The 20,401-nt window shown below is 38.2% G+C and overlaps 1 protein-coding gene across 3 annotated transcripts in view; it reads right to left on the bottom strand.

Moving 5' to 3' along the window:
- Positions 1–504: 504 nt before the first annotated feature.
- Positions 505–20,401, bottom strand: part of LOC125102404 (cytochrome b5 reductase 4) — an 87,029-nt gene continuing 67,132 nt past the window's right edge. For all 3 annotated transcript variants that reach the window (XM_047733599.1, XM_047733600.1, XM_047733601.1), the window contains 5 exons: positions 19,447–19,599; positions 16,518–16,668; positions 16,123–16,209; positions 6,200–6,364; positions 505–1,033 (listed from right to left, as the gene is read on the bottom strand). In XM_047733599.1, coding sequence (XP_047589555.1) covers positions 979–1,033; positions 6,200–6,364; positions 16,123–16,209; positions 16,518–16,668; positions 19,447–19,599 — 611 coding nt within the window. In that variant the 3' untranslated portion in view covers positions 505–978. The remainder of the gene's footprint in view (positions 1,034–6,199; positions 6,365–16,122; positions 16,210–16,517; positions 16,669–19,446; positions 19,600–20,401) is intronic.

Raw genomic sequence — 20,401 nt, 5'->3', positions numbered from 1 at the left:
TGGGAAGGTACTTGGAGGCTGCAGGCAGCATGGAGCGGGGAAGAAAATGAATTGCCCACACACCAGAGCACCGAAGGGCTCCCTGCTGAACTGCCAGGTGTGCAGGAAGCAGCCAGCCAGGGAAGGCAGCATTTAGGACACAGTGTGCCTCTGGATGGGCTCAGAGAGAATTACAGTTTAACCCATCCCCAAGCTCCAAATGATTATTTTAGGTCATGGGACCAGATGCCACTTTCATGATCTTTCCTGACAACTCTAATTTTGGCTAGGAATCAAAAGAATTGTTAAGATTCTCTTCCACTCTCTGACACATCTAATTCAAAACCGCGTATGTGAGGTGTCTCCAGAATCTTCTATCGTTGCTTTTAAATGCCCCTTAGACACAGACTGGATATTGCTGCATTCAAACACATTTCCACCACAAGAATTAAAAAGTACTAAGTATACTCTGTATCAATGAGACACACACACACACACACACATACAAATGTCTGGAACACTTGATAAGTTGTTAACATTCCAAGTTTTAATCGTCTTACAAGGACATAAATGATCATTTCCTGAGTTAACAGTGCAATGTAAAATTTAATCTGTATTGCTAAGAAGACATTTTACGGCATAGAAACATGATCAAAATGATCATTTACTTTATCATGTCATAAAACACAAGAGCTTACTGTAAAACAGTGATACACTTTAAATGGTAAGGAAGTTTGTGACTCATCACAAAAGACTCCTGTATGGACTTGTTGCCATGATTGATTCCAGGTCAGAAATCAGTAGTAAAATAAGTTATGGTACAAAATAAAGTCAACAAGTCATCTATACGGAAGGAACATTTGATTTCCTTGAAGAAACTGAAACCTGGATTCTAGTTGACCTTTTAGTTAGTATGTACAAAAATGTGCTCTTAAAAAATCCTAAGTAATCACAAATTTAGACAAAAACAGTTGAATAAAGGACAATGACAGCTCTTCATTATGCTGTAAAACTATGGATCTCATCTTTGGAAAAGTTCAGCTCATGCAGCAACCTGAAAAACAAATACAGAGTACATGTTTCTTTGGGAAAATGCTTAAAAATAAATAAGTAAGATCAAAGTTTATCATCTTAACCATAGTATTTTTTTTTCATTTTCCCTGCTTAGTATGTATTTTCTAGAAAAAAAAAAAACACAATTAACACTTCTAAAAAAAATTAACTATTATTTTTTAATATCATCAAATATCTAATCAGTGTTCAAATTTTCGATTATCTAATAGGTTCCATAATTTTTAAGTTTGTTTAATGCCAGTTTAAGTCTACTCACTGTGACTGGCTGACGTCTTTTAGGTACCTTTTGATCTACAATATCCCTTCTCTCTCTCTGCTCTGCAGTTTCTTTGTTGACAAAACCAGGTTTTTATGTGGCGAGCCTCCCAGAGTCTTCATTTTGCCTCATTTTTGTGGTGTACTTTAATAATATGTTCTGATGCCCTCTTTTTAAAATATATGTTCTGGGGCGCCTGGGTAGCTCAGTGGGTTAAGCCTCTGCCTTTGGCTCGGGTCATGATCTCGGGGTCCTGGGATAGAGCCCCACATCGGGCTCTCTGCTGGGTAGGCAGTCTGCTTCCCCCCGCCCCACCGCCTGCTGCTCTGCTTACTTGTGATCTATCTCTCTCTGTCAAATAAATAAATAAATAAAAATTTTAAAAAAACTTAAAAAAATATGTTCCTAAGTCTTCTTATTTCCCACAATTTAATAACCTGATCCAGAGGCTTGATTAAATACAGGTTCAATTCTTTTTTTATAAGATTACATCATAGGCGGTGTTTTTCCATCAGAAGGCACATAATACCTGACTGCCTCTCTTTTTGGATGCTAACAACCATTGGTGATCTACATATATATCCATTAATTCATTAGGGACAGAAGTTGGTGACACATACTACAATTCTTTCTTCATTTATCACCTAAGGAATTCTACAGAGAAAAACAAACTTCTGCAAATTTATTATGTAGTTACTCAGTAGGAGAGCTCATACAGAAAAGGCAAATAATGCATATTTTCCCCCCTTTATTCACCAGTTTTCAAAGTAAGGAGCTGATCCCCCTGGCATTCTATCTTCATTCTCCCAAACTGAACAAGAAAAACAGAAATACTACTCAAGTATATTATAATTCAACTTGTAAAACATTATAAATAGAGACTGAAATCTTAGAAGTAGCCTTTAAAATGCTGCTGGAAACAGAGAAAGACAACGACCATAGGGTTTCACTCATGTGGAGTTTAAGAAACACAAAATGAACAAACAAACAAAAAAAAGACCAAAAAAGAAAAAAAAAAAAAAAAAGACTCTCGAATACAGAGAACAAACCAGGGGTTGCCAGTGGGGATGGATGACATAGATAAAGGGCTCAAGAGCCCACTTATTGTGATGAACACTGAGTAATCTACAGAAATACTGAATCATTATCATGTATGCGTGAAACTAACATAACACTGTATGTTATAAAAAAGAAAAAAATGTTGCTGAAAATAAAAACATTTATTTAGTAATCACTGTATGTAGTCCCTGTGCTAATCATTTCACATGCCTAAGTATTATTATTTATTCCCTTGCACAGATGAGTGTACTAGCTCGGAAAGGCTGAATTGGCTCTAGGACACCCGCTTAGTGATTTCAAGATCACTGTAAGTGATAGAGCTGAGATTCAGACTCAAGTTAGCGGCTTCTAGACATATACACATATTCAGACAAAGTAACAGTCTGGCACAGGAGCCATAGGACCAATAGGGTACAACAGTCAAGCCTCTCATTGGCTGAACTCATCCAACCCTTCCAGCCACGCTCACTGTCCCTCACTGGCTAGTGGCTTCACAGTGGCCACACCAGTCTTGTCTTTGGAGTATCTGACTCCTCAGTGTGTCTGCTTGTTCCTCTGCCTACCATACCCTTCTCCACCTCCTCTGACCGGCAACATTTTGGCCATCACTCAAAGAATGGGTCTTCCTCCTCTCTCTCCAATACATACTCCTAGGTAAAAATAAATTTCCTCTTCCTGAATTTTCAGAACTTTGTTTTTACCTTTTGTAAGAGTGTTTATGATATTCTGAGTCCTATTTTAGTCGGTGTGGGTATCTGTTTCTACCACTAGACAGTGTGGACCTCGAAATCAGACACGGTTTTATTTATCTATGTACTCTACAAGTGGGTACTGTGTAGATGAAAGCACATTAACTGAGCAAGTAGTTATCTTGCTCTCTTTACCTATATTACAGTAAGATCCATTTCTGAGTCTTTCTCTGTTATCATATCATACAAATTTAACAAATTTTCACCAACATGGAGTGTATGTTTGATATGGTTACACATACGTAGCAGACATGAGATTAACTTTGGAGGGCCTCAGGGAGGGGGCCTCAGAGTCATTTTTCAGGACAGCAAAAACTATGATAGAATAAGAGACCCAAGTAACTTCCAGGTAAGAGATACACCACATCCATTAAGATGGTTAAGGTGAGGAAGTCAAAGAAATGAGAGACCTAAACGAGATGCCACAAGGGCAGGTGCTATGAATTGCAGGTACGGGCAATCTTCAGAGATACTGTGGACTGGGTTCCAGATGACTGCAATAAAACAAATAGTGCCAAAATAGCAAGGCAAATGAATTTTTGTTTTCCAATGCATATCAAAGTTATCTTTGGGGGCGCCTGGGTGGATCAGTGGGTTAAGCCCCTGCCTTTGGCTCAGGTCATGATTGCAGGGGTCTTGGGATCGAGTCCCACATCGGGCTCTCTGCTCGGCCGGGAGCCTGCTTCCTCCTCTCTCTCTCTCTGCCTGCCTCTCTGCCTACTTGTGATCTCTGTCTGTCAAATAAATAAATAAATAAATAATCTTAAAAAAAAAAAAAGTTATCTTTGCACTACAGTCTAGTAAGTGTGCAGCAGCACTGTAGAAAAAAACAATGTACATACTTTAATTAAAAAAATTCTCTCCTGCTAAAAAACGCTAGCCATCATCTGAGCTCTTGGCAAGCTGTAATCACTGATCACAGATCACTGTAACACACATAATAATAATGAAGAAGCATGAAATATTATGAGAATTACCAAAACAGAGACACAAAGTGAGCAAATGCTGCTGGGAAAATAGCACCGACGGACTTGCTCGCTGCAGGGTTGTCACCAACCTTCAATATGTTTAAAAAAAAAAAAAAAGGCAGTATCTGCGAAGCACAATCAAGTGAAGAGGAGCAATGAAACAAGAAGTGCCTGTACTGATGTGAATCAGGCCACATCTCACAAGCAACTCCATGCAGCATGCTCGAAGGTGAGCAAAAGCAGGGACCCATAGATGACGATCAGTGACAGCCCCGAGCAATCCTAGGCAAGCCAGGTGGGGCAGCACAGAAAAATTAGCTCAGAGGCAAAGTTGAGAAACTAAAACTGGAGAATTATAATCAATTTTAAAAATGTAGGTATACGAGGATCTTGGCTACCTTCTATTTAATTCCACACCCACCGAGGCTCCGGTATGCAAGGTAGTGGGCTAAGCCTTGCACACACGGCACGAGAATGAGAGGGAAGAGCCTGTAAATAGCCCATCATTCAGGGGAGAAAATAACCCACTTCTTTAGGAGGCTGGACAAGGGATACTTCCTCAGTCAGTTAACTGCACTAAGTGGTCTTAAAGACAGTCTCTTTCAATGCTGAAGGGTTTATGATTCCCATCATTTAAAAGGATTATTGTGCTGCAATCTATAAAGTAAGCCTTAAGATACATCTAAAATAGCAGTGCCAATAAAGTTGAAGAATGTATCTCTTAACCTTTTTCTTCTGGAAAATTATTTTACTTCAAATCATATAGTTAGTCTTCACTATAATTTTAATAGTTTTAACTCTAAAAGATTAAAAAAGTTTAAATTATAATATTTAAAAAAATTTAAGTTGAGAGTGCTTAAATAACATTTTTCTGAAGGTATTAAAATCCACAAACACACTTAAATTTAATTAAAATACTTTTAAAATGCAACATGAAAAGAAACAGTTCTCAATGTCTTTATTTATTGAGGTTAATCTTTTTCTTAATTAAAATTAAAAGTAAGATAGCAAGAGAGGAAACTATCCAGAAAATGTTAGGTGTAGCCATATTTTAAAAACAAGGAAAAACCGGGCATTTAAGGCAGTCATATTTTAAAATCACCTAGACTGGGACGCCTGGGTAGCTCAGTTGGTTGGACAACTGCTTTCGGCTCAGGTCATGATCCTGGAGTTCCAGGATCAAGTCCCACATCGGGCTCCTAGCTCCACGGGGAGTCTGCTTCTCCCTCTGACCTTCTCCTTGCTCATGCTCTCTCTCACTGTCTCTCTCTCAAATAAATAAATAAAATCTTAAAAAAAAAATAAAATGAAATCACCTAGACACCCAATAGTAGCTACATTTAATGAATTATTTTAAAGCGTCATTTTAGATTTAAATCGGGGCAAGGTGAATTTCAAACAAGATGAACACCACCACTGATGTTTCATTATTCAGACTCAACTCTTGGTCTTTGCTCATTTATGTTCTAGTCTCTCCTGTCTTGCTGTCTGGCTTTCAGTCACTGTAATTTACTAGCTTTTGCCTAATTGCAGAGAATGAAAAAAAGCCAAAAGCTACAATGAGATGAACAATGCTTACCAATCACTCTATGTTCTGAAGCTGTGGTGTAAGAAGAGGTTGAATCCAATGTCCCACCTAAGACTGTGGCACCAAACTCATGAGTATGTATCCGTACTGCCTGTCATTAGCAGAGATCTTCACTCCCATGTAACTCCACACATAAACCTGGCCTCCAACCTCCCCCATGCATGAAGTTTAACTTTACTATCTTCTTAGGCTCTAACAGACTCTTGCAGTGCCGCTGTGTATGAATGGGAAGAACATAAAGCTAAGTCAATTGCTTTTTATAGATGATATGCATTTCAGAGTTTTGGGTATTCTTTTTTTTTAAGATTTTATTTGTTTATTTGACGGACAGAGATCACAAGTAGGCAGAGAGGCAGGCAGAGAGAGGAAAGGAAGCAGGCTCCCCGCTGAGGAGAGAGCCTGATGCTGGGCTCAATCCCAGCACCCTGGGAGCATGACCTGAGCTGAAGGCAGAGGCTTTAACCCATTGATCTACCCAGGCACCCCGAGTGTTGGGTATTCTTTTCCCTACCACAGTACTACTCACCTTATTCCTTGTTCTGTGAATGGTGTTGGTCCACAAATGCAGATGAGGACTTTGGATTTGTCTAAACTTCTTTTCAAAAATTCAGAAAGAAGAGCTGGTGAAATGTGTCCCTGCTTGCCATTCCATTCAGAAGTAGGTGCTGAGAGAACAAATTCAACATCAAATCTAGAGAAAAGAAACATTTTTTAAAAATCTATTATTTTAAATATATTATTAGCATGTTTCAAGTTCATGAAAATGTTTTCTTTTTCCCCCTTGAGAACTTAATGCAAGAACAGTGATACACTTCTAGAAAAGTACTAGAATACATTGGAAGCAAAGAGTTAACAAAAACATACAGGTAAATGCATATTTACTGAGGATTAGCTTTCGCTACGGATAAGAAGAGTAGTCTGGCATTATTTACAGGATTCACTAGAAAGAGACTTCCAAGGGATCTCAGAGAACTCCACATTTCTATTAATAATCTGCTTGTATAACCATAAGAGACTCTTAATGTCACAAAACAAACTGAGGGGGGCCGGGGGGCTCGGGTAGGTAGAGGGTGGTGGGGTTATGGACATTGGGAAGGTATGTGCTATGGTGAGTGCTGTGAAGTGTGTAAACCTGGTGATTCAGAGACCTGTACCACTGGGGCTAATAATACATTATCTTTATTAAAAAATAAAAAAATAATAATCTACTTGTATAAATCATAGTACAGGCCAATTACCAATGACATGTGCATTTTAACTCCGATCTGAACCTCTCCAATGAATTCCAGACTCAAGGGCCTATTTGACTTCTTACTATTGCTGTCTCAATCACTTCAACCTCAACTTATGACCTCCCTACCACACTCCTGATGTTATCCTTAGGAGTGGTGCCATTGAACTTGGTTGCCAAAGCCAGGGATTTATCCTGGATACCTCTTCCTGCCTCACCCCTCATAGGCACACCCTCGCCAAGTCCTCGCTCCTAACCGTGTGTCTGATTCTGTCTTCACATGCTGCCCATCCTCTTTCTTTCTGCCAATGCTCCTACCATGCCCCACTCTTCAGTTCTTAGCTCAAGCATCATTTCCACAGGGGGAAGCATTGCAGCCCATCAGCCCTTTGTTATATGTGGTGGAGACATGTCTCCCATTCCCTTTTCTTCAGCTTGTAAATATGTGGTCATCAAGATGACTAGTCCATGAAGTCCACCTTCCCCATTAGATCATGAGCTCCATGAGAATAATGCTTTGGCTGTCAATGCGCCCCTAGTGGCTAACACCCAGGAGGTGCTCAAACACTAAGAAATGATACACAGGAAAAAGGAAATGTACAGAATTAAAGTCAGAAAGAAGAACATCAAGCGAAGTCTCACCACGTAACTACAGACCATTTCCCCCCATAGTTCTGTAATCTGTTGAGTGAACTACTGGTAAAGAATCACAGTAAATTAAACATTTTATGTTGTACCTGCTCTCCAAAGTAGCAAACGCCAATTAATTCTTTCCACTTTTAATAGCATCAGATCAAATGATTTTCTACCATTTCCAGTGAATAACTGAGATATTTTCTCAAGACCAGCAGAAATGAATCCTACATTAATGTCAACCTTAAGAAAAAGCAGAAAAAAACAGTTTCCCTTGCGAGGGGGCTGGAGGAGCCAAGCATCACAAGAGAAACAAGAGGGATCTGATGCTGCTCTCCCTCACATTGCTCTGCTGCCGCTGAGTTACAGGTCCCCAAAAGAGACCGGCATGAAGCACGACAGACCAACTCAGAGTGCCTGCCAGGGGTGAGAAAACCAGTCCTAGCTCCCACCTAGACCCCAGCCTCTAGGTCTTATTTGCCCATGTGTAGGACAAGGTGGGAGAACTCTATGATCTTTATTCTAATATTCTGATTTTATATTTAAGAACCTTTTTTTTTTTTTTAAACCTCTGAGGCTCCCAGGTAGTTTTAGCAGCACTCTAATCTACTCTGTACAAAAGAGCTTCCCAAAGACTTCCTTTTACTAACCGATTTTTTCCTTGCTAGCATGTAAAATTAAGATAGTTTTAGATAATTCTAGAATGTTCTATTTGTTTACTGCTCCATGAGGGCAGGATCCTTGCCTGCCTTATTTAATACTGGATCTAGAGGAAAGTGTGCAATACTGGCTTGAGGAAAGTGTGCAAAAATGCCTGATGAATGAATAAAGAAATGTATTTACAAAGCAGCCATACTGGTCAAAAATAAAAACTGTACTTTTTTTTTTTTAAGATTTTATTTATTTATTTGACAGAGGGAGATCACAAGTAGGCAGAGAGGCAGGCAGAGAGAGAGGAGGAAGTAGGCTCCCTGCCAAGCAGAGAGCCCCATGTGGGGCTTGATCCCAGGACCTTGGGATCATGACCTGAGCCAAAGGCAGAGGCTTTAACCCACTGAGCCACCCAGGCGCCCCTGAAACTGTACTTATTTTTAAAAAATATTTTATTTATTTATTTGACAGAGGAGACAGAAAGCACAAGCAGGGGGCAACAGGAGAGGGAGAAGCAGGCTCCTGGCTCAGCAGGGAGCCCGATGAGGGGCTTGAGCCCATGACCCTGGGATCATGGACCTGAGCCCAAGGCAGACACTTAACCAAATGAGCCAACTGGGCACCCCTAAAAACTGTACTTAGAAGAACAAAGTCATGTGTTGGCATCTATGAAATCACATTAAAAAATGTACATGAACTCATAAGTGCATTTTTCTGGGAAGACATAATCCTTCATCAGATTATCAAAGGAGACCCAAAACAGCTGCTGAACTACTATCTTAAGACATTCCCAATTACACATAGACAACTGGATAAAAGATAGCAACTGCCTGCTAAATTAAAGATAAAAAAGTGTCTCCTCTAGCTCTATTTCCAACAAGTCTGTCACTGGAACGAAACTGTGAAGATAAATAAATCAATAGTGGTGTCCCTCTCATCTGAAAAAAAACCTCACGATTTTCTTTTACTGAGATGTTAAAAAACAAAAAACAAAAAACAGCCTATCATTGGCATACTTTCTGCAGGTGTCCACTGAAGGGTGGTAAATAACTGAGATCTTTACATAAATGGTGTAAACTTCTCATGCATTTCATATTCATTCACACAATGGTCCCTTGACTGTAACTTTTGGGCACTCAATGGAAAAAGTGAACGGCCACATGGATGCAATTTTTAGGGATATTGTAAAAGGCTGCTATCTTGCTTATCCCCTTCATAGGACTAGAAGAGCTTACACTGGAGTAGGAGCCATATCAAGTTAAGACTCAAGAACACTTAAAAGAGGGACTCCTTTTTACCCTATCAAGACACAGATGTTTACTATGGAATCCTCTCTTCTGGTTTATTCTGGAAGAAGGCCAAATTGTCACCTGAAACAATTACAGTCTTGAGGCATAAGAATAAAAGTTCCGAAATTCCTTCCTACCCTATGATTTCAAAATGCAGGAAAGGTCTAGAACTCTTGAAAACGTTACCTGAAAATAAATTTAGATCATCCATAAAGTGCAAAGCAACATAAAAAGAGAATGAAGAGAGAAAAGAGACCTACTCCTAGAAAATGCCTGTGTGTTCTAAATGTCAATGGCAGTAAATAAGCTTGTGAAAAAAATTCTTTTAGAGTAGATGGATAATGATCTGAGATGAAATATCTTGACATACAAATGTATTCATTCAGTCTAAATTCTATGCAGAGCCTGCAGTCATCCAACAACAAAGTCCTTCCTCCAGGCAGTCAGCTTCTGAAACCTACCTCCTTCACATTTCTTACATGCGTCCCCTACCCTTCCACGTTTACTACAACTTCACTGAAGCCCTTAGACCTCTTATCTAAAATACTGCCCTAGGGGTGCCTGGGTGGCTCAGTCATTAAGCATCTGCCTTCGGCTCAGGTCACGATCCTCAGAGTCCTGGGATCGAGCCCTGCTCGGCGGGAAGCCTGCTTCTCCCTCTTCCACTTCTGCTGCTTCTGTTCCCTCTCTCGCTGTGTGTCTCTCTCTGTCAAATAAATAAATAAGATCTTTAAAAAAATGAAAAAGTAAAATAAAATACTGCCCTAATACCCTCAGCCCAAATCTATCTGACACATCATTGCTATTAGTTCTCCTAAAAACCCTGATCCCATCTTACAACTTGGTGCTTTTGAAGCTTCCGTGATTGGTAACTGCCCAGAGAATGGTATTTTAGGGTATCCAGGGCCTAAAAGAAAAATACTAGATCATATGGTATCTGTCTTTTTCATTTTCTCTATTCCCCTTATTATTATACTCTCTAGCTCCATCCATGTTGTTGCAAACGGCAAGATTTCACTTTTTTTTTTTGTGGCTGAATAATACCATATGATTTCACTCACACATGGAATTTAAGAAACAAAACAAATGAGCAAAGGAAAAAAGAAGAGAGAGTGAAACAAACCAAGAAGCCGACACGTAACTACAGAGAACAAACAGGTGGTTACCAGAGGGCAGGTGGGTGGGGGATGGGTGAAAAAGGCGATGAGGAGTAAAGAGTGTACTTATCATGATGAGCACTGGGTAATGTACAGAATCATTGAATCACTATACTCTATACCTAAAACTAACAGAACATGTTAACTATACTGGAATCAAAACTAAAAACTTAATAAAAAATACCAGAAACAGCAAGAAGACTTGTTATTTGCCCACAGGAAAATAACTCACAAAATAAATAGCTAGGGATTAAAATTTGATAAAATATATACATTATGGAAACACTTCTCAAAATGAATCTGATGAAATACTGTGTGCTTCCTGATGTTGAACGGTAATTCATGAGAAAAGGCTAACTTATCAAATGAGTTTGGGACTACTGGGTTAAGAAAACTTAAATAGATTTCTTCAGAATTTCTCAAAACCTTGCATATGCTAATTTCCCAGCAAATCTTCAAGGAGGTAATATGGTATATATTCTTTCTCTAATTTATTTATTCACAGAGCCCTTTAGTGGGGAACACACGAACATTCCAAAAAACACATTCTAAGAAACACACCATTTGAGGACCATCTGGGAGGAACAGAGTGCTTAAGGGTCCAGATTAGGGGTCCACATATCTGAACACATCATAGGCTGGAGAAAAAGAAAGGGGTTCGGGCACATTTTCCATTTACTTTGGACTCTCAAATCATCAGCTTTTGCTAGATCAACTGCACTGAAACATTGGGAGTCCTAATGTGGATACCAGAGTACAGAAACAGAGCCAGTCATTATCTACAGAGCCTGTGGGTAATAAAGGGAGACAAGCTTCCTTCCCATGTGGCCAGAGCTTCCCATGCCCACTTTGTACACACTTACTTAATATATGAATTACACTTAAGGTCTTCCATTCCCTGATTTTAACCTACCCCGTTTCTTTGGCTGCAAAAGGAGAGGATTTGAAGTGATCACCACTAAGATTCCTTCTAAATAGATCTAATTAATGGTTTTATTTTTGCACAAAGTTACTTCACATTGTTCTCCATTATGTAATGTATATAGTTCAACAAAACTGGACTGGGCTCTTTTGCTAAATGCTAAATCACTCAACATACTGGCCCTTACGGTTTTTTGCTCCTAAAATCCTATCACCCAAATCTCTTCTCCTGTTCACAGAAATGCTAATTGCTTCCCAAAGCTCAGCTCCAAAGCCCCTTCTTCCATTGAAGTTTTGCCATCCCCACCCTCACAAAAACAGAATCACTCTATAACATTTGTAACATAGGATTTGTACCTCTCAAAGCACAGACTTTACTGTTACTACTGACCTTCAGGACTTCTCTACCACTAGGTCCTCTTACTCGCTCTGTATCTTTTCCCAACATTAAGAACGCTTTGCAAATGGTGAGTACACAGACATGTGAAGTGAGGCACATGATCCACTAGTGCCTATAACGGGGTACACAACCCCGTCCTTTGTGTCCCATTCCTTTGCTGCTTGGATCCCTTTCCTTTTCTCTTTCCCATATGCCCTAAACATTAATCTCATCGTTTCTAAAGGGGAAATAAGGACACTAACATATTGAGTGTGTGGGGTGCAATATTCTGTGCTGCGTATTTTATCTTTCTAGAGGCTATTGCCAAAATATATCAATAGTCTTGGTATTCTCTGACCTGTTGATTCTTCTGATGAATTTTTATCCTTTGTAGAGAGGTACAGAACAACTTCTAATCTCTAGACCAAACAGCAGGGGATTGGTTAAATAAATCATGGTATGCTTACATGATCAAATACAATGTAGCTATGAAAAATCACGATATAGTGCAGGTTTTCCCAACTGGCACTACTGGCCTTTGGGGATGGGTATTTCTTTGTAGTGAGAGGCTGTCCTGTGTGATGTAGGAAATTAGCAGCCTTCCTGGCCTCTACCAACTAGATGTCCTCAGTGGTGATGATAAAAATGTTTTCAGACATAAATGCCCCCTGAAGTCATGGTGGCAGACAAAAATTACTCCAGATGAAGAACCACTGCTTTAAAGTAGTCTATGCACAGAATAGGCATAATACACTAAGTAGAAAATGTAGTTATAAAACATACAGTCAGTATGACTACATTATTTAAAAAAATACAAAACAAAAAGATGAGTGTGTGTGCACACGTGTTTGTGTGTCAGAAAGAGGAAGAGCGCTTTACTAAAAGAAGGTTACTTTCTCCAAAAATGACTGCTCTGAAAGTGAAGGAAAACACTTGTTATATTTCTGTATTACAAAATGTTGCCCAGAAGTCAATCTCCTTGTCAAGCTATCCTACCCCTCAAAGATCATTCTGCAAAAGCTGAGAACTCACAGAGCTAGGGCATTCTGCTGGGATGGGACCTCATGCATAACACTGTTCAGTAGTCAAAAGAAAGATAAGTGAACTTAATTTGCATTCCAGCTTACATAGTAATTAGCTACATCTACCATACATATTTGCTTTCTGTTTTCTCTCAGTTTTCTTTAGAAAAATAAATGTGTGAGATTTTGCTAGATTTGAAAAAAAAAATTTTTTAAGATTTTATTTATTTACTTGACAGAGATCACAAATAGGGAGAGGCAGCGGGGAGGGGGCAGGCTCCCCACTGAGCAGAGAGCCCAATGTGGGGCTCAATCCCAGGATCATGACCCAAACCGAAGGCAGAGGCTTCAACCCACTGAGCCACCCAGGCACCCCATATCTGAAATTTTTTGAATGGAGTCTTAACCACTAGAGTTAAGAGTCAAGTGTAATAACATATTTGGATAAAATTCAAGTAAGCTATTTTCTGTTCAAATTCTACACTTAATGGAACTTGGCTGAAATAGAAATATCCAAAAAAAGTATTTATGATATACCTGTGTTCTTCAATTCTGTGAAGTTTAGCAGTGTGGGTCAATGAAGAGATAGATCCCCTGGATTGCATGGGAAAATGAGCCAACACAGTATGTTGTTCACTGTTGTGCCCCTGTATGCAGGCACATGGTAGAAGCTCCCATGTATTTAATGAATGAATGAATGCTACACATATGCTAATTCTGGGTGAGGCATCTACATATACAGTACCTCATTGACCTCCATACCCAAACAATTCTATGATGTAGGTATTGATATTCCTATTCTACAAATGGAAAAACTGAGGCCTTAAATGCTAACAGAAACACAGATGTGAGTAACTAAAATAACCTTATATCAAATCTGAGCGTTTACTTTCCTTTTTTGTATAGGACTTAACAATCAACAATGCTACAAAACCCATCAATAAGCTTTTAAGGTTAGCTTTCTTATAAAGCCTCAGAATATGGTAACATTGCAGAGAGACATTCCACAGCCATCTATACAAGCACAGCTTTTATGTCTCCAGGGACCATAAATTATACAACGCTAGAGGTCAGTGCCTCAAGCAAGGACAGCTGAGTCTCTAGAAGAAGAAGGAGGAGGTAAGTGAGCAGAGAGAGAGTGAGAGCACAGAAGCAAGAGCAGAGAGCAAGAAGAGAAGGAGAAGGAGCAGAAGAGAAAGGGTAAAGGCAGGCCAGAAGTCAGAACACCAGCACTTTTCTCTGCAAGGTGGAGAGGAGCACAAGCCTGGTAAGTGCTATTAGTCCAGTCACCCAGATGTGAGAAAACAAAAGTGGGGCCTTTTCTCATCCTCAACACTCCAGCCTATGCAATCCACCAAACCAAATTCTGATCATGTACACCAAAACAAAACAGAATGAAAGGAAGCACACTGTGTATTTAGAGGCTGTCAACAGATTTCTTTAGACCAAATACTTCTTAAATCAAGTTTAAGTCCTACTGAAAGACTAAAAGGACAATGTCTATTCATTCAAATACTGGTAAATGGATCTTCTTGTACAAGGGAACTATCTTAAAAAATAGCTTTGTCAAAATACTGCCAGAAATACTTTAAAAAAAAAAAAACCTAAGGTAAAAAAAAAAAAAAAAAATTAAAAAAAAAAAAGCCTAGCTATGCTGTTTAAGCTACTTGGTTAGGAAAACTGGAGCTCGAACAGTTAATACAGAAATGAAACACATGTAGGTAGAGTTCTTCAAAACCCAAATTTACATATCTGAGGTAGGGCTTCCCAGTTTTCAAGGCACTTATACAATCTTCTCTAGTCCTTGCATTATAGTCTTATGAAGTAAGTAGGAAATATGTCATTATTTCATTTTGAAGAGACAGGCTCAAAGAGCTAAGTAATTTTTGAATAAGTTCCAAACCACTGAAGGGTAGAATGAAAACTCAAAATTAGGGCTTTAGGCTTTTTGATACACACTCTTCTAATTTTCCACTTTGAAAATAGTGAAAAAGACACTTGTGAACCCAGGAACTGGTATTTCTTTAAACCATGATCTAAACTGCCATATAGCTACCCCAATCATAGTTAAATATTCTTAGGTTTATGGTGCAGGTTTGTAAGAAGACTAAATACTTAAGGATAAGTAAGTTCAGGTCATCCTTAATTTGTGAATGTTACTTATGAAGAGAGAAAGATGGAGGACAGAAGGAGGAAAAGCGAGAGGAGGCCAAGGCTTCCCTTAGCTAGGACACTCAGAAAGTATTCAACGAGAAATGGAGCCCCAGAATAGCTGAATTTCTGACATCTTTAACTCTAACTTTCAAAAGGGCCTAGAATTTTATCTGTACTGCACGATCCTCAACATATTTACTTCAGATATTTTGAAGTCCTTTCAAAAGACTGAATTTCTTACAAATAGCTTCAGAAATGCTTTAGAAAGTATGACAGGTAGTCCGAGCCACTCTTCTAAAAAATTCCTTTAAAATTTCCTACCACTTTTAAATCTGTTTAGAGGACTTGGGGATATGCTCGTTTCAAAAATCTTATTTCAGCTGACAGTACTAGGGCTTTTTTTCAATGAAACAGATTTTCATGTTCTCTCGTTTTACCACAGTTGGGTCTGACTCAAACTTTTCTGTATGGCCTATCCCAGCATTTCCAAAGGTGTGTACTGAGGACCACAGTCATTAATAAGCATTAATGTAAATAGACAAAAATGAAGAAAATCTTAACAATGTATAAAAAAGCCCATCTTGAAAAGTCACAGTGGACATTAGCATATTAAATGCTCTAAGAAATTCTGTACTAAAGAAAAATACTTATTTTTGCTTGGTCCATCTCATCACATTTATTTGATTTGTACCCACTATAACAAGAACATCTTGAAATATCGAGTTGGGTACACTACGTCATTTTCAATGAAACCCAACTCAGTATAAGTCACACAATGTAAAGCCCAGTATGTATTTTATTGATACATATATGATGTCATGTTAATCTTATTGAACAGTACTTCTTTGGAGGAAGGGTATTAACATTACTTACACTGAGACAATTATTGATTAGCTTATTTTGTTTTTGAAGGAGCTTCCTGGCCAATTAAAACTCCAATCAAAGGAGATAAGGCCTAGACTGACTATACATTTTTGAATATTGAAATGCAGAGCTAACACCAGTTTAATACCTTTTATCTTTAAATGCTAATTTCTCCAACTGGCTTCTCCAAATTATATCATCCTCTGTTTTATTGAAGAACACCAGCTTCACTTTCCTTAAAAGAAAAAACAACAACAACTCAAAAAGAACTATTTCAATTACATTTAAGATATGCATGAATGGAAAAGTCTTAACATAAAGTGGCATGAAATGTTTTCTTTAATGCCAATTAGGTAACCAAAAGTATCTAAAATAAAAGAATCAAGTTAGTAAAACAGATAGTACTGGAGGACATAGGGTAAGAAATGATAAATGAGGGAATGAGCATATATCCATTAAGGTCCACTGAGTAATTAATTTAGAAGACCTTATACTAATCTAACAGCCTCACAAAGGATAGTAATTAAAGATAAAATTACATACCTGAGACTGGGTATGTTAGTCAAAGCATAATTCAGTATTTTAACCATTGGTGTGAAGCCTGTTCCAGCTGCCAATAAAAAGAGATCTTCTAATTCTTGGAACTGGGATATTTTAAAATTGCCCTCAGGATTGCTTACGGAAACAGAATCTCCTAAACAATGAAATATAAACTAAATCAGAAAAAAAAAATCAGGGAAACTGAAGTTAAGCTAGTTGCATTTTGAACACTGATGAGTAAAAGTGTGAAAGCATAACTTTCAGACTATTAATCTTGTCTTTTAAAATGTGTAAGGAGTTTTGAGAATACTCATTAATGTTCCCAAGTATACTTGGATTATATCATTCTAACCAAATAAATAATGCTCATTTCCCATCATTATTTTCCCAAACCATCTGGAGTATCTAATTTACAAACTACTGACAAGCATTTAAATATAATTTATCAGCAGAAAATTGATTGCTAAACTAAACTATAAGCACCTCAAAAGCAAAGTCCAAGCATACCTGCCTTGTACACTACAAGGTGGAGAATATATACTCAACTATTTTCATATTGACTCTTAGCCAGAGCAATAAAACTAGGACAGAAAATTGAAATAGAAATGTATTCTATAGTCATACTTCAGTAAACGTGCTAACTTCACCTCCATCAAATCTTTGAAAAGACCTATTGATTAGAAAAGCTCTTCTGAATTTAATGCCTATAAAAACAAAGACCAGAGACCATACTTAGAGCATGCTACTTCACAATCTAGAATAATATTCAAGAAAAATTATTTGCAGTGAATTTGATATAATCACTATGTACCACTCATATAAGAGAACTGCCTTTAGGACATTTCAGAAATTTCCAATGTAATTTTAAAAATAAAAAAATAAAGCAAAACATTTTAAAAACATTTAAAAATTTTCAAATACTTTTCTCCCCCTGCCCCTAATGCTCATAAATCTTCCTTCTTGTCCAAAGAAGGATAGTAAGAATCCTGCAGTAACTGATGAATTAAGTATTATAAAGGAACAGAAGCTCCCTGTTCTAGTTTAAAAGGACCATAAGATCAGAATATCTTCAGGAAAAAGTCAGTCGGTTTTTTACTAAAGATGCCTCAAAGAATGATGCTAGCTTGAGAACTTTTGTCAGCACGCCAGTCCTCCCAATGTCAGAAAACTGATTAGACTCAGGCAAGGGGCCCGATTTTAATCAAGTTCACAGGATATTAAAGTAGACCTGCCAGAACAGTGACTGATTTATGGAAGGCTCTCTGCACCCAGCGGCCTGAACCTTACACACCCAACCCGGGCATCTCATTCCCAGGAGCAGGGGCATTTGGAGGGTCAAAATCATCATTAAAGAGTTGCTTGGTGAAATGGAATTGAAACAAATAAGTGGATAATTTCATAGGGGAGCTCATTTAGGCCGTAATGAGGCTTCGTGAGTGATCACTACCCTCTAAGTGGCACAAGTATTTGTGCTATGTCTAGCTCCCCTGGATGAAGCTAAAAAAACCACTGATCTTGTTCTTTGGGCTTTCCCTTTCCACGCCCTAGGCTAATTCTCCACCCTGCTCTGTTTACACAGTCTCTATAATTAGGGTATAATAACACAGGTTCACTTTCCACAGGCTGTGTTACAGTCATGTGTCCATCTACCACAAGAGGAGAGTCACTTTCACTAGATTTGCAGGCATTCCAAGATTCTTTAGGCTCACATTTGACTTATGCAATCAAAGAGGACTAATCACACCCCCTATGTAAAGACTGGCTTAACTTTCACAACACAACAGATTTTCTTTATTTCCAAATTTTAGTGAGCTACTTCACTGGTACCTCGATGTTACTGGTAATGTTGTGTTAGAAACGAGAAGAGCACTTTTACTATTCTTTTTTATAGAGCACTTTTACTATTTACTATTTACACTTCACAAAAGGCAGTGAAAAATTGCAGATGCAGAAAAAGGAACAGAAAAAGGAACAGGGGGTCTTGAAATCTTACTAGATTTCATGATAGTCTTTTTTATTAATTCTTTCAAAGTACATTTATTGAGAGTCTATTATGTGCCAATTGCCATGCTAGGTATAGGAACTACAAAGACAAGTTAAGACAATCTTTACCCTCAAATCCAAAGTTCTATAAAGAAGGAATGTTTTTTTTTTCTTATTCTAGAGCTATGAATAGAGTGTTAGTTACTGAGGGGTTCAGGAGAAAGGAGGCTTCATAAAGGATGTGATATTTTGTTTGGGTCTTTAAAGAAAAGGCTACCCAACAGGTAGAGAAAGGGGTGATGGGCATCCTATGTGAGGCACCTGCATGTATCTATGAATGAGGACAATGAACTTGTGGAACTCTGAGTAACATTCACATGAGTAGTTACGGCAAGAGATGAAGCTGGACAGATCATGAAAGTCTGTGCTGAGAGATCATGATGTGCAGAGGACTTCATCAGTCAAGTAGTGAACACCCGTGAGAAGCTTCAAAGCTGGAAAGCAACCTGATTAAATCTATCCTCAGGGCAGTTGGGAAAGGCAGACAAACAGAAAGAGAAAGATACCGTTAAAGGCAACTGAGAGAGAACAGTTATAGGTCATGAGAGAAATGAGAAAGTGTTGATCTGAGAGGGTGGCAGGAGGGATAGAAAAGAGAGAGTAAAAAGTCACTGTGAGGTGGACTCCTTAGAACTTAGTGGCAGACTGGACTGGGAGGGAGAAAATGGGAGTCAAGGATGACTCAAGCCTGCAGACTGGGTTAAGGATGACCCAGTTATGCTGAAGAATGCGGGAGTAAGGATAGGTTGGGTGGGACAAAGAGAACATGACTTTGGTCGTAGACATGTTGAGTTTCATTATTTCATGGACTCCCATGGAGGTAACTAGAGGACAGTGTAACACGTGATCCAATCTAGAACACAAATGAGGTTTAAAAAAGAATACTAACCAATCTGAAGATGATCAAGCTCTGGTGTGAAGAGTCCATCAGGATAGATTTTGATCAAAAAGTAGATGTATTTATTGTTGAGAAGAACTGGTTCCTTGAACTCTGAGAGTAAGAAATCAGATACAGGTGTATATGGCTTCACAATTTCAGTACCTAGAAAAAGTTATGACAAAGAAATTCAATTCTAAAAATCTCAAAAGCTCTGAATAAAGATGAAACATAACTGATTTTATGATGCTATCAGTACATACTTAATCTAATGTGTATATAATTCTATATATATTTTATATATATATATATATATGTATATGTGTGTGTGTGTGTGTGTGTATCCCAAGCCTAAGCATGCTGAAATAATTTACACAAATCAATACTTTACCCATCATATAAACACTGTATGTTTATTAATCAGGGTATAAGATGATAGGGGTTTATGGTAATAAACTTAGACAACCATCTGTTCTATCAGGATATAAACTTTGTAATGGGCTACGAATAAAAAGGCATCAAAAGTTTACACAGAGATGTAAGTAAGTACTCACATAATAACTTTAATCATGCACCAAATTTTAACAATGGTTACTGATGGCCACAGGGATCATTTGGGTTGAGAAAGGGAAGAATTTCACTTTTTACTTTATATATTTTGAATTCTTTTAATGTTTTAATACACGATATGTTACTTTGGCAACTGAAGGAAAAGGATATTAATCCAACTACCTCTAAGAATATAATATTTAAAAAAATGGGGTAATTTTAATAAGAATTCATGTTATATTTTAGCTAGCCAAATTCCATACAAAGAGGAGTCACCACACATTGAAAAGACCATTTTTTTACGTGACTCCTTGACATATATAGAATTAATCTATGTGTAAATTCTAATCCATCGACAGTAACTGTGCTGGGGAGCATACCAGCTATGGATGACACCCTGGCACTGGTGGTGATGACA

The sequence above is a fragment of the Lutra lutra genome, chromosome 6 (genome assembly GCF_902655055.1).
Source record: "Lutra lutra chromosome 6, mLutLut1.2, whole genome shotgun sequence".
NCBI classification, from domain to species: domain Eukaryota; kingdom Metazoa; phylum Chordata; class Mammalia; order Carnivora; family Mustelidae; genus Lutra; species Lutra lutra.
This window is presented reverse-complemented; position numbering and strand designations above follow the sequence as displayed.